The 14,830-nt window shown below is 33.7% G+C and overlaps 1 protein-coding gene across 1 annotated transcript; it reads right to left on the reverse strand.

The window, feature by feature from the left end:
- Window positions 1-102: 102 nt before the first annotated feature.
- Window positions 103-3,448, reverse strand: LOC140878334 (GDSL esterase/lipase EXL3-like). Its single transcript, XM_073281936.1, has 5 exons — window positions 3,399-3,448; window positions 1,219-1,381; window positions 812-1,045; window positions 448-709; window positions 103-338 (listed from the first exon to the last, which is right to left on the reverse strand). Exons 1-5 carry the CDS (start codon window positions 3,446-3,448, stop codon window positions 103-105), a joined length of 945 nt encoding a protein of 314 aa, XP_073138037.1.
- Between the last annotated feature and the right edge of the window lie 11,382 nt (window positions 3,449-14,830).

Below are 14,830 nucleotides of genomic sequence, written 5' to 3' on the forward strand. Positions count from 1 at the left end.
TCTCGTGAGATTTTGATATGATATCGTGAGATTTTGCATTCAATGTATCGTGAGATTTGATAAATTAAAATTTTGTATTGAATTTTTTGTGGTGTAAAATTGTTATACAAATTTGGTTGTACATATAGCATTGCTTTTCAAAATCACATATAAAAAAAAACTAACATATTTTTGAACAATTTGATGCACGAGTATCTTGCAAGCTGTTTCGGTAGGATGATAGCTGTCCCAGAACACATATTTAGAACTATCTGTGAATGTCCAACTATATATGTTGCACAGTACCACTGTCTCGATATTTCCGGTGCCACAGCAACCCTTGTCATTAACTTTGAAGCCTGAAATAAACGATTCAGTTATCCAAATTACATAGTATTAGTCTCTACTCAAATTTTCAATAACAGCTAATCAATCCAATGATTCAGATTAAATTTAAGAGATAATTACCATAATTTAAAGGGTGTTGGATGATCATGATATCAAAGAGAGGGTTGAGAATGTCGATGTACACCACCCTCGACTGAGGCAGGTCTTGATTCAGCGCGTCGAGTCGAGGTGATATCTTGGAGTTAACCATTTGTGTAGCTTGGTTGTAACTCACAGAACATGATCTCACCGATCCACCCGTCGCTGTTATTTGAAGTGGCAAACACCCAATTGGCGGAATTCCGAATACCACAAATCTTCTCGCCCCAAGCTTGTATAATTCCTGCCATCAATATTGTGATGATGATATATTTTATTCGAATAATAAATCATGAAAGAATATGAAATATATCGATTTTTTGATAATGTTAACATACATACGTACCTGTAAAAAAATTGTATTGGAGCCGACAATAAAATCAACATATGAATAAAGATCGTACTGCATCTTTCGGATTCCGATGGTGAAATATGTATTTGCAAGATCATTTGTCCCCGCAGACAAAAGAAATAAGGCCTGGCTCAATATGTTTGTGGCTCCTTCTTCCCCGACCAACCCTTTCAACTTGCCAATGTACTCCTTGAATTTATTCAATTGATCCGACATTGGAATCACCGACTGATCCAGGACCCATGTTACGTACATAAACACATGGCAAAACACCAAAAGGAAAATTACTAATTTATGATCACATTCAATTATATTAAGGATTTAAGGTGATGAGATCGATAATAATTTAATGTTTGTATTTAAGATATGTTTAAAATTTTGAATTCATGCGTAATTTTTACCACGAGTCGAGACGTCTGAGGGTCGTAACCGGAGCCCCCGGAAGCAAAGCTAACTCCGGTGGAAAGATCGTGAGCCGTCAGATTTGGATCCAGATAAGCGGGTATGAGCTCCTTAATTCCCAATTCATTCGCTGAGATTTTAATCCAATCGTTAACACATAATCTACATATGTATTTACTACATTATTATTATGGCTGAGAAAAATATCGAAATGCCGTCATATCGCCTATATCGTATCGAAAAAAACCCGTATATATCGAAGGTATGGTATGTATCGATATCGGTATAGGATTTGCAAAATTTCGATATTTCGGTATTTCGGTATACAAATATAAAAAAGATTTGGTATACGCGGTATCGATCGATACCGCATATACCAACATTTTTTTTAAAAAAAGTTTAAAAAAATATTTAAAATATCGGTATACGCGGTATCATACCTACCGTATCGAATTCCGATATACCAAAATTTTTCGTTAAAAAACGATATAGATTTATGTCATACCGAAATTTCGGTATACCGAAATTTTCGATACGATATCGGTACGATATACGGTATTCGTTGAATAACACGGTATACCGTACTAAACCACCCCTAATTATTACATACTATATATATGACGAGAATTGACAAAGATCGATGGTTACTCAAACTGAAATCCTTTTTTTTTCACAATATAAACTACACGCTAATTAATATCGCTTTAAAATTATGCCTGCTACGATTAATAAAAATATTTATTATATAGTATATATACTCGAGTAGATTATATACTAATTACAAGTCCTATCATACATATAAGAGTTCCGTTTGGATATGTATTTTAAAAAGTTTTTAATGTTTTATAAGTGAAAAAACTTAAAGTATGTGTTTGGATAAATGTTTGGTAAAATGTTTTTTAAAAATATTTTTCAAAAATTGTTTTTCATGTATAGTTTTGAAGGAAACTTGAAATGTGTTTTTAGATATTTTTATCAAGGAATCATGGAAGACAAAAAGAAAAAAAACGTGACTTTTGAAATGTTAAAATATTTTTATAGAATAGTTGTTCAAACACATATTTATTCTTAAAACAACTTTAAAAACATTTCATAAAAAGTTTTTTAATTTTTTTTTTATAAAAACATTTTATAAGTACATGTCCAAACGGAGAACAAAAATATGACAATACGCAGTCTATTAAGACTGAATTAATGCAATTGAAAATTGAGCCTGAAATTTTATTATTATTTTTTTCTTTCAAAAAAAAAATTGAACCTGATTATACGAAAGCAAGCATGCATGCATGCAGGACAAATTAAGCCCCTCGCCTAACAAGAAATTATTTGTACGTAGACAACAACCATTAAATTTTTGTCTTCAAAATCCATCGTAACCGCTCTATTAATAAGCACGGATTTTTTATTTTTATTTATTTATTTTTAAGACAAACTCCCCTTCGAGACCTTATCGGGGAAAAAAATTTAACCCCTTTAATTTTATGTCTACATGTCGAATACGTGCGAAATCAATAATTATAATTACAAAATTATAAGAATTAGTTGTATTCTTTAATTTTGATATTTACAAATTTATAGAATTTTTTGTTAGCTGCTTCATTTTGTCTGAGGTGACATTGTTTTTCCCTTCAATTTGTTTCGTACGTACTGTTGAAATATTTCTATGTTACACCAATCATTGATTGGGCACGTGTGAGAATTTACATGTTTAAAAAAATGTCACATCAATTGAAACGTAATAAGTGGAATTAACTGCCAATGTAACAGAAAATGTTACAGGAATCTGAATTTTTCTCTTTAAATATAGAATGTTAAATCAAATCATGAATATAAGAATTAGTTGTATTCTTTAATTTTGATATTTATTTAGTTGTTTCACAATTGCTCATCGATTCGAAGAATGCACAAGTCATAATACATATATAGTTCTTGTTTACCATAAAGAATAAATTTTGTTAATGTTGGTTACATCGTTTTTTCTGTTGTTTAAAATTTAATATCTGCCGGGAAAAAGAGAGAACTAATAAATTATTAAAAGCGAATTTCCGCAAAAGCTAAGTAGATTAGTAAAATGAATATGTTTTAATTGTCCATATATCTTCGTTTTTGTCTCCATAAAATGACTTCATACGTTAACTTGTAACTTCAAGTTCCCCGAACCAAAGTTTCATCACAGTACATTTCATTAACAATGGTATCGATGTGTCGCAAAAGTTGCATTATAACCATTTCGCTCATCATCATCTGTGCAATGGTTCCCAAAATCGCGTCTCGGGTGATGCCAGAAGCTGATATCTGGGAGAGGCATGCGTAGTGGATGGATCAATACGGACGCAAGTATAAGGATGATACGGAGAAAGAGAGCCGATGGTGGCTTCATGATATCCGATGCTTTTTGAGTTCATAAAAAATAATGGGATCACAACTGAGAAGAACTTATACCCGATCCTAGAAATGTAAAAGGTACTTGTGACAAGAAAAAGGAGGCCGAACCGGTGACAAAGATAACCGGATACCAGAAGGTACCCGCAAATAACGAGGACGCACTCATGAAGGCAGTTGCTAACCAGCCAGTTGCTGTCAGCGTCGATGCTAGCGGATCCGACTTCCAGTTCTACTCAGTACTATAATATTTATCATGAAGTTCGAATAATATTTTTACAACGACGAGTTTCAAATTTTTTTGAAGGGTTGTGATAGTTCTGTGCTTCTGGATTCGAAGGGACGGAACCAAGCTGAAAAGGATGGGCCACCAAATATATCGTTGCATGCATTTTACGTAATAGATCATGCAAAGAAAGAAATAGAGGAGAAGTGCCCTGGTGTGGTCTCTTGTGCTGATGTCTTGGCTCTTGCTGCTAGGGATTCTGTTGCCCTTGTGAGTGCAAATTAGTTATGTTTTTAGTGTCAATTAAAACACATTTTGATTATGGTAAGATTCAGTGAATTAATGGATAATTAATGTTTTTGAGCTTTCAAAAGAAAATTTTTATAACAAGTTTTCTAAAGTATAACATAACGATCTGTTGTTTGGAGTAAATTTGCTTTGAATTCTCAAACTCAAACTAAAGTTTGCACTCTCTGCCGGAAACAAGCATTTTTGCCCTCTATTGCTATTTTAAAATGATCAGATATCTTGGCATCAGTTTTATCATATGACATATATTATACAAATTAAATGAATCTGTAAGGGAATTGGGGTTGCACATAAACAGTTTAAGGTGTTGTCACAAGATATTGACAACACCTACAATTAGGGCTGGCATACCGTACCGAAATACCAAAATTTTGGCATACCGTACCGAAATTTTTTTGATATACATACATTTTTTCAGTATACCGATTTTTTTTCGGTATCTATACGATATCAATATGGATTTTTTTCGTAGCAAAGTTTCGGAATTTTACTATCGGTATCAGTATGAATTTTTTTCATACCAATATTTGTAGTAAGGTATACCGAAAAACCACCCCTACCTACAATAACACCTTTAGTAAAATGCAGCGGAATATAATTAAAGCGTAAATAAAATAAACAAGCAACCAAATAAATAGACTCAAATAATTTAAGCAAGAGTATAAGATACTCTTGCAGCGCCTCAGTGCAAAACTTCACTAGAAACCTTTCAAAGAGTTTTACAAACCCTAAAACTAGTGATTATTGAAAAACTCAATTTCTCAAAACAAGTGAGAAAATAAATAGTAAAAGTTCTCCTAAAACATTCTATATGAAATAGAATAACGAAAACAAAGTAAGGTGAAAAATCTTGAAGTGGCCAAAACACGTGAGTAGCACACTTCTTTGATCAACAATCTTCGAGTGTTCTTTACTGCTTCAAGCAACCACGACCGATACCAACTTCAGAAGATCTTCAATTCTTTCTCAACGTACGTATTTTGAAGCTATATCGTTGTTTTTAATCGGTCTCCTTCCTTCAATATATAGTCTAGAATCCTTCCTTGTAGTTATTTCTTTGTAGATATAGGATTCTAGATCTTGTTCCTTTTTGATCAAGACAAATCTACATAGTAAATGAATTAAATCATTAGAGATAAGATAATAAATATTATGATAAACTTAATCATATCTCAAATCAAGTTATTCAAGGAAATAAATAACTTATAAAATTACTTCATGTCCAAGAAAGGCAAAAGATATTAAATAAAATCTTTTTCAAAATATGATGATTTTAAGAAATAAAATATTCCTTTCAATCTCCCCTTTTTTGCCTTTCTGGACAAAACACATTTAAATTTACAAACAGATCAACTAAACTCCCCCTTAATCAAAACCCCACGTGAATAGATTCTCCCCCTAAGTGTAAGCAGAGGTGTTGTCACGAGATGTTGGCAACATCAAGGTACAACACTTCAAAACAGAAAACATATGCGCAAGGAGAAACATAAACAAGAACTTATATCGGAGTGGACAACACAAAAAAAAGTTTTGATTAGGATCAGAGCAAAAAAAAAAATACAATACCAAAAAAAAAAATAAACTAGAAAAACCAAAAGAAAACTAAAACTAAGATTAAAATTGAGTGCTCTCGGATTCCGCTTCTTCTGTTTCACTTCCTTCTCCCCCTTTTTGTTCAGAAGGGCCAGCTTCACTTAAAAGAGACTCATAGTGAGCCTTTAACCCTTCGTAATAGGCTAAGTCAGCCTTCGCTTGTGCAATCTTCTGCTCAGCATGCACCAATTGAGCTTGAATGAATGCAGGATCAACATCTTGAGCAGCAGAAGGGGGTACAAAAACAGCAGTGGCAGATGAGGTGTTGGCAACACCTGCCACAACACCTGCGGCATCAGCTGAATCAGACCATGAAAGGTCTATCTTTCTATTTCATTTGAGCAATGCAGGTGCGATCTTTAGCAACTCCCCAGGCTTAATAAGTACTTCATCATCATCCTTCTCAATCTCTTGAGACAACAACATAGAATATATGAGTGATGGATAAGACAGCTTCAATGTAGGTTGAGCACAATCTGCAAAGGCCATGACTGTGTCAAACACGAGTCGGCCATAGTTGAATGCAATTCCAGTACCAATAGCATACAAGACATGGGCTTGATGCTTGGTAACCACAGTAGAATTTCCGGATGGAGTCCAGGTCTTCACAGCAGTTTTGTGTAGAACAGAGTACAAAGAAGTGAGCTTGGCTGCCTGCAGCTTCTTAGGATGAGCTGGGAAAATAGTAACATGTCCTCCAGTGATGACAGATGTCATCTCATCCATGGTAGGCAGAGCAGCATCATTCAGAGTTCCCTTTCCAACAATGTTTCCCTTTGAACCTCCACCATAGGTTACTTTTCCACTTTTCTGTTCAACATAGTCAGTAAGAAACTTTTTGGAACCTTTCATGTGACGAGAGCTACCGCTATCAAAGTACCATACACTTGAAACATTAGTTCTCAAAGTAGTATAAATCATATGACATTGAATATCAGCTTTTGGTACCCAAATCTTTCTTACATAAGATCTGTTTCTAGGGATGTTGTGGGAAGGTGTTGGCAACACCTTAGGCGACACCTTCGATGCAGATCTATACCTGTAGTATTCCTGCAGCTTAAAACAGTACGGTTTGATATGACCAGGTCTATGACAGTAGTGACATATGTACTTACGTTTCCTTCTAGACATTGAAGGAGCAGCAGGCTGTGGCTTTGGTTTTGGAGGATCAATTGGTAAGGCCTTTTTGCTTGAGCTTTCTGTACTGCTACTTTTCTTAACAAACACAGGGCCTTTTGAACTTTCACCAATCTCAAATATACTGTCTTCAAAACCTAAACCAGTCGTGCCATCTCTTCCCATCATAAGTAGAGAATCAAGTTTGGAAGAACTTGAATTAAATTTGGCCAAATTAGCATTTTATTTTTCGAGTTCTTTATTCACTTGACTTAATTCCATGTCTTTCTTACTCAGCATGACTTCCAGTCTTGACACATCAGCCTTTAGATCAGAATTTTCCTTTGAAAGAATAGTATTCATCTTCTCTTCCAACATCAGTCGAGGCTTAGGAATTTCAACAGGTTTCCTTGGTGAATGTTCTGGTCCAGTAATCCTTAGAGGCTTGTTAGAAACCATTGGAGCCTTGAGTTTTTGATCCGTCTTTCTTGACCCCTTCATCTTCTTCAGATAATCATTGAATTTCCTAGTCATGAGAGAGATCGAATCATCTTCCAAGTCAGATTGATGAACTTCTTGATGAAATTGAACATACTCCTCGTATGAGGGTTTTGAGGCTTGAAGGGCTATTGATTTTCCTTAGTCCTTCTCTTGTTCTGTATTGTTCATCTCAAAAACTTGAAGGATGCTAATCAGTTCAGTCATCTTCATCTTTGAAGTGTCTTTTATTTCTTCAAGCGCCCAAATCTTCCCATTGAATCTTTTAGGCAAGGATCGAAGCACCTTGTTCACCATAGTTTTACTAGCAATAGGTCCTTCAAGAGCATGCGCATCTGTAGCTATCTCCCTAAGTTTCTTATCATAATCAGCAATAGTTTCATTCTCATCCATCCTGATATTCTCAAATATTGTATTTAACAATCTCAATCTTGTTCTTCTCACGCTATCAGTTCCTTCACAGTGTTCTTGAAGAGCATCCCATGCATCCTTAGCAATAGTGCAGTCAGCTATAATTCCATACATCCTCATATCCACAGTTGCAAAAATTGCATTGAGTGCTTTAGCATTGTAGCTTGAACTTTGTGTTTCCTCGGCAGTCCAAGTTTCTTCTTGCTTGATGTCGTAGTCTCCATCTTCATCTAGCATCTTTGGAGCAGTCCAACCAGTCAGAATACTTTGCCAAGCACGAACATCCATTGCTTTAATAGTATACCGCATCCTATTCTTCCATAGTGCGTAATTCGTGCCATCAAGGACCGGAGGTTTCAAAAACGAGTTCGCAACAGACGATGAGTCCATCTTATTTCCTGTAATAAAATAAACAAACCAAGATCAGTTTTTAGTGTATCAAGAATATGGCTCTGATGCCACTTGTAAGAAAATTGAGGTTGCACATAAACAGTTTGAGGTGTTGTCACAAGGTGTTGACAACACCTACAATAACACCTTGAGTAATTTGCAGCGGAATATAATTAAAGCGTAAATAAAATAAACAAGCAACCAAATAAATAAACTCAAATGATTTAAGCAAGAGTATAAGATACTCTTGCAGCGCCTCATGGCAAAACATCACTAGAAACCTTTCAAAGAGTTTTACAAACCCTAAAACTAGTGATTATTGAAAACTCAATTTCTCGAAACAAGTGAGAAAATAAATAGTAAAAGTTCTCCTAAAACATTCTATATGAAATAGAATAACGAAAACAAAGTAAGGATAAAAATCTTGAAGCCAAAACACGTGAGTAGCACACTTCTTCGATCAACAATCTTCGAGTGTTCTTTACTGCTTCAAGCAACCACGACCGATACCAAGTTCAGAAGATCTTCAATTCTTTCTCAACGTACGTATTTTAAAGCTATATCGTTGTTTTTAATCGGTCTCCTTCCTTCAATATATAGTCTAGAATTCTTCCTTGTAGTTATTTCCTTGTAGACATAGGATTCTAGATCTTGTTCCTTTTTGATCAAGACAAATCTACATAGTAAAGGAATTAAATCATTAGAGATAAGATAATAAATATTATAATAAACTTAATCATATCTCAAATCAAGTTATTCAAGGAAATAAATAACTTATAAAATTATTTCATGTCCAAGAAAGACAAAAGATATTAAATAAAATCTTTTTCAAAATAGGATGATTTTAAGGAATAAAATATTCCTTTCAGAATCAAATATATATGTGATTGAACTGCTTAATGCTTATTTGTAATGACTATTTCATGTCATGTGTGATTGTATATGTTAGTCCGGAGGCCCCACTTGGGATGTACCAAATGGAAGAAAAAATGGAAGAATTTCAAAGGGAAATGACACAAGATACCATTTCCAACTTTCAATATAACTCAATTGCAATAAAGCTTCTCACAAAGAGGTCTCGCCGTTGACGATTTAGTTGCATTATCAGGTAATTATAGTCATTATGGAGTCCCATGATTCTAATACTAGGGGTGGGATAAACAAGTAATAGTGTACTATTACTTGTCAAACACACACACACATACACACATATATGTATACATATATATTGTAAGTATTTGACGCCTCAATTACAGAAATACCAGATATAAAATTTCAGAGGTAGTGTTATTTTCAGTGTTGTCAACACTTCAAAAAACACTTATGCAGAGGAATAATTAAACATAAAAATAAATAACACATATATTTATGCACAAGTAATTAATACTTGTGCGGTGCATCATGGCAAAATGATCACTAGAAAAACAAACCAGTTTACAAAAACCAACTAGTGAACATATATGAAAACCTACTTTTCTCAACAAATTGAGAAAATAAAGATCATAAAAACTAGTAAAAACTAGAATAGAAAAACCAATATGATATTTAACACATGTGCCGAAAAACAAAAACCAAGGAACCACTTTTGAATCAACAATTCACTCGCGTGATTCTTCAAGTGTCTCCAATACTTTACGGCAACACGGTTATTCGGCAACGATCGGCAATAAAGTTTCTTCAGAAAAAAATCTCGATCAACTCTCAAATATATTCTGAACTATTCTCTCTGTGTTGATCTCGCTTCGTTGCTCTTCATCTCGTTCTGTAGGATAGTCTTCTTAAATAGATCTTTTTAGAAATCCTACCAAAAAATTCAAACACAAAAGTTGTTAGGATAAAATATTTGATCAACATACTTGATAAAATATAACCCATCTCTTTAAACAAGAGACAATCTATTCAACTAAAATATACACGATAAGATAAATATGATAAGATTAATTTAAACTCATGAGATCAATATAAGCACATGTCAAAGAAAGGCAAAATTCTAAAATTCTCAATTAGAGAATAACGTGATATACACGTTCTTTCAAATATATGCATGTTATTTCATTTTTGCCAACATTACCATTGTCATTGCTACATCAATGCTACTGCCTAAATAAGTGTTTCAAGCAAAATGTGGTAAATTTGCATACTATGCGGGAGGGCACACACTTGGTTTCTCCCACTGCTCATCTTTCCAGAACAGAATCCACAACTTCAACGCGAAAACCGACGTCGAACCCTCGTTGAATCCGACATTTGCTGCGAGTTTAAGGCAGGTTTGCCAAATGCACAACAAGTATCAATACAAGGATCGTATTCTTCATAGAATCGACTAAAATAATTTCAGCCGTCTAACATCGATGGAAAATTACTGAAGATTAAAACAGTTTCGATACAGAAACCAAACCATTTCAGGCTCATCAAGTAAATGAAGTAGTACATCATATATCATAATATCTCACTGCCATTTATACAGCTTGCAATTTTCAATGACCATAACACCAAACTGTTTTTATCTTCCTCTCGCATCCACATAGTCCAGTAGCAAATTTTCAAAACAACATGACGGTAATTGGTCATATTACTAAACACAACAATATGGTTGTAAATCAAATCATAATCTCAACAAAGAGAAGTCTGGACAGAAACACACTTTCAAATGACACAATCACATATTAATGTTTCGATGCTCTTTAATATGCATTTTAAAGCCGTTAAAGATCAGAAATTATTCATTGTAGAGATTCAAAGTTACCTTGCTTCACTTTTCTTCAAGAAAAAAACAAATAATATTTAACTATAAAGAGAAAATATATAACTGCTTCAGCTTCTATCTAAAAACGCTTCTATATTAATACTCTTCCAAAGGTCATAATTTAATACAGTCAATTGCAACATTGTGGCCATCATTTGCAAGTAAGAATTGGATAAAACATGAAACCAGGTATGATTGGTACTCTACCAATGAATGTAGAAATTGTAACTGGTCGGAAGAGATGAAACCAAATAGAATGAAAAAAATCTCAGCGTCCCTAAGTACAAAACATCAAAATGGATTGCTTTGCAAGATGCATCATATGACTCACGAACTTTCCCACGAGACAGTTAACAAATCATACCGTGTTTCCATGAATTGTAATGAAAGCCAAGCTCCTTTTTTAGGTTAGCAATAAAATCAATCAAGACAAACGAGAAGTTTATTTTTTACAGTAATTCCGAGTGGAACATAATATTTTAGAAAAAAAAAAGTTATTCCATAGGTTAACTGAATCAGCATGTAATCTTTGTCCTTTGATCTTCAATATTTATCTTATGAATTTAGGCACCGTTTGTACAAATAATTAAAAAAAATTAGCATTTCATAAGTGAAAAAAAACTTAAAGCATGTGTTTGCATAAGATTTTTGTAAAATGTTTTTGAACATATTTTTTAAAAAGAGCTCTCCAAGTATAGTTAAAGAACAATTAAGAGGTGTTTTTTGATATTTTAGAATAACCAAACATCTCATCAACTCTGAATTTTTATAGAATAGTTGTCCATACATGTGTTTATTTTTAAAACCATCTTTGAAACATTTTATAAAAATTTTGTAAAAAACAATTTTATCAAAACGTTTATAAGTACTTGTCCAAATGGAGTCTTAGAGTCCTGATTTGCAAGATTATGATAAAGGCATAGATAATGCAATTGATTTTTCAACATCCATGTAAATATGATGACTTTCAAATGATGGTCACAGTTTAATGCCACTATAATCAGATGAATTGATTACTTTTCCCACAACCAGCAGCGAACGGAGAATAGATACAAAACAAGAGCAAAAACATTTATAAAACAAGTCATGAGTCCATCAAAAAAAAAAAATACAAACAGTGAAACATCACATTGAGTTTATGCATAACGTACTTGATTCAACAAAAGTGAACACGAAAGAGTGCCATGTTTCATACCTAAATAAGTGTCAACGAAATTTTTTTAATATATTTTTCTTTACTTTTATGGAAAAGTATATTGTCTCTCATGCTACAGTACTCTGAAAAATATACCTGATAGCAAATGTTGACAAGATTTAAAGACAACACAAATGATAAAATTTTAATTTTTACTAATGAACCAATCAGAGAAGAAAACATGTACCGTATCATTTGACAATTACTAATTTAAAGTGAGAATTTTTTTATATAAATTGACATAGATGATTACAAAGTTATGACATAGATGGTTACGAAGTTATGACGCAAGCAGTGGGGATTGAATACATAGAGCATGAAAATTAATACAAGATACGACACCAAACAACGAGATATAATAGCATGACTAAGAAATGCACTGAACACGGATGGAAAAACATGATTAAGAAACGTAGACTCCAAGAATGGTTAAAATATCTGCAAGACGTCATGAATTAGCGAAGACTTCTTTACATTTACCTAAAACCTTATCTCCTCCATTATTCATTAATTACCGCTCTTTCATTAAAAAGAGTTGGTCTATATATTTACACGTCAAGATCTAACTTGCAAGGAACGACACTGCATTCAAGAAAATCTAGAGTCATAATTAAAACCACGAGCGGTGCGGAACAAAAGATGCCAGCTATTTCTTGCTTTAGACTACTAACATAACGTTATCCATAGAAGTCCGCCAAGCCATGAAACATTATATATAGGGGGTGTTCCTTGGGTTATCATATTCTTTTTCAAACACATCATGATTTTCATCTCCCCAATAAAAAATATGTTCTTGTCCAAGTTCAAATTACAAAAGGAAGGTATGTTTTTCCTTGTCGGTCTCAAATCATTCCCTGTAGAATTTAGTAACTCACTTTTCCAAAATCAAACTGCTTCATCGCGAAAAAAAAATCGCTCATCAGATTTTAATTTCATCAGGACCCAAAAATTTTGATGTTCTATCCTGATTTTGAAAGTGAATTTTTTACTAAATTATTCTGATTAGTTTTAGTGCATCAGTTTTACCGAAATGTCATTCTTTCAACATGCATTAATGATTGATATAGTTTCATATGATTTGAATTAATGTTTGGATTCAGGAAGAAGCAGAAAAGCCGATGTGAAAAGCTTGAGCAAGCCAAACTTGAATGATGAATATAAAGAAGCATTTAGGACAAAATCTTATACCGAGATATGCAACAAAGTTCAAAGCCAACTGGAAATAAATAAGTCTTCCGATGAAGAATGCCCACACTCGTTATCGATTTCCCCTCATCTAAGCAATGTCCAACTCGTGGACCATCTACTTGAACCCCGCCAAGAAACCCTAGCCCCTATATTAGAGAACCCAAATCTCCAAATTTTTGCCGAGTACTTCAACACTAGCCTAGAAGCATTCAAAAACTGTGAATTGCTCCTCAAAAATATCAATCAAGAACGCATAAATTATCTAGAAATACAGGATATGATAAAGAAAATCAAATGCTTTCCAAATGGTTCAATTAGTTGGACTAATGACGAGTACTACCAGTTACAAGAAGTTTTGGTTGCATTCGCTTCACAAAACCCTCTTTCAGTGATCAGCCCTGAGAAGTTCCATGAATTGCACGATAATCACGTACTTTTGTATCGTGAATTGACATCAGAACATAACAAGACCAAACAAAGAATCAAGGCCAACCGGTGTATTAAATTGGTCAAAACAATATTTAAAGTGGTGGGTGGAGGTGCATTGGCTGCTGCCTTGCTATTTTTGGCAATGCATAGCACCATAGGCATGGTGGTTGGCCCGATAATAATTGCTTGTTTCTTAGTCCTATTGTTGGCAAAGAAGAAAACAAAACAGAGGTTGAATAAAGAAAGGCTCAAAAGACTATTTTCACAGTTAGATGCTGCAGCAAGGGGAGTATATACGTTGATCAATGATTTTGACACAGTGAGTTGGCTTGAAAAGACTATGAACGAGGAAATGGAACACATGCACTTGATAGTTGATACTTGTGTTAAAAAGGGGAAGAGTGAAACTTTAAAGGTGGCTACCAAGGTATTCCAAATGGAAGAGCCTAGGTTTTTGGGACAGTTGGAAGAGCTAGAGAAGCATACATACTTGAGTCTTCTCAACATCAATCGTACAAGAAAGCAAGTTGCACGTGAAATGAACATGCCGAGAGCTGAACCCAACGCATCTGAGTGAAAAGCTTATCAAGAAAAAGACTCTCTTCCATCATTTCAATAATGATTGTCTTCTTTTGCCTTTTGCCTTTTGCCTTTTGCCTTTTCCTTTTCCTTTCTTTTTATTTTATTATTTATTTTCTAGTCATGTTAGTGTTATAATCCAAGTATGTGGTAAAAGGCTCTTGAATTTGCTTCAGATATGAAATTTACTAATGCTCTCAAGTCTTGTTTTTTTTAGATTTACTGTCATATTTGTCCCAGTAGTCAAAGCAATTGAGACCATCAATACTCATAGCCTATGATTAAAAGAAATTACTCACCTGTTCATAGTCGTTCGCATCATCTCTTACTTTGGAAATTTTTTTTGGGATTTAGGAATACTGAATACATAAATTTTAAATAAATATTTGACACACAACCATAAAGAGAAAAATATTTTCAATCCATCACTTAATTTTCACACGTAAATTGTTCCATTTTTGGCATAGCGAGGGTATCCAATCCGCAGATCATAAAAAATATTGAAAAATAAGATAGAAATTCACCCATTGTGATTTACCATACTTTAAA

Source organism: Henckelia pumila, chromosome 2 (assembly GCF_033568475.1).
Source record: "Henckelia pumila isolate YLH828 chromosome 2, ASM3356847v2, whole genome shotgun sequence".
Lineage (NCBI taxonomy): Eukaryota > Viridiplantae > Streptophyta > Magnoliopsida > Lamiales > Gesneriaceae > Henckelia > Henckelia pumila.

Bases quoted from the DNA above. Each gene is read 5' to 3' on its own strand.
- LOC140878334 (XM_073281936.1), bottom strand. From the start codon at position 3,448: ATGGTTATAATGCAACTTTTGCGACACATCGATACCATTGTTAATGAA. The intron at 1,046-1,218 runs GTAAAAATTACG...GTCCTGGATCAG, and splicing joins CTCAGACGTCTCGACTCGTG to TCGGTGATTCCAATGTCGGA. The intron at 339-447 runs GTAATTATCTCT...CGTTTATTTCAG, and splicing joins CCAACACCCTTTAAATTATG to GCTTCAAAGTTAATGACAAG.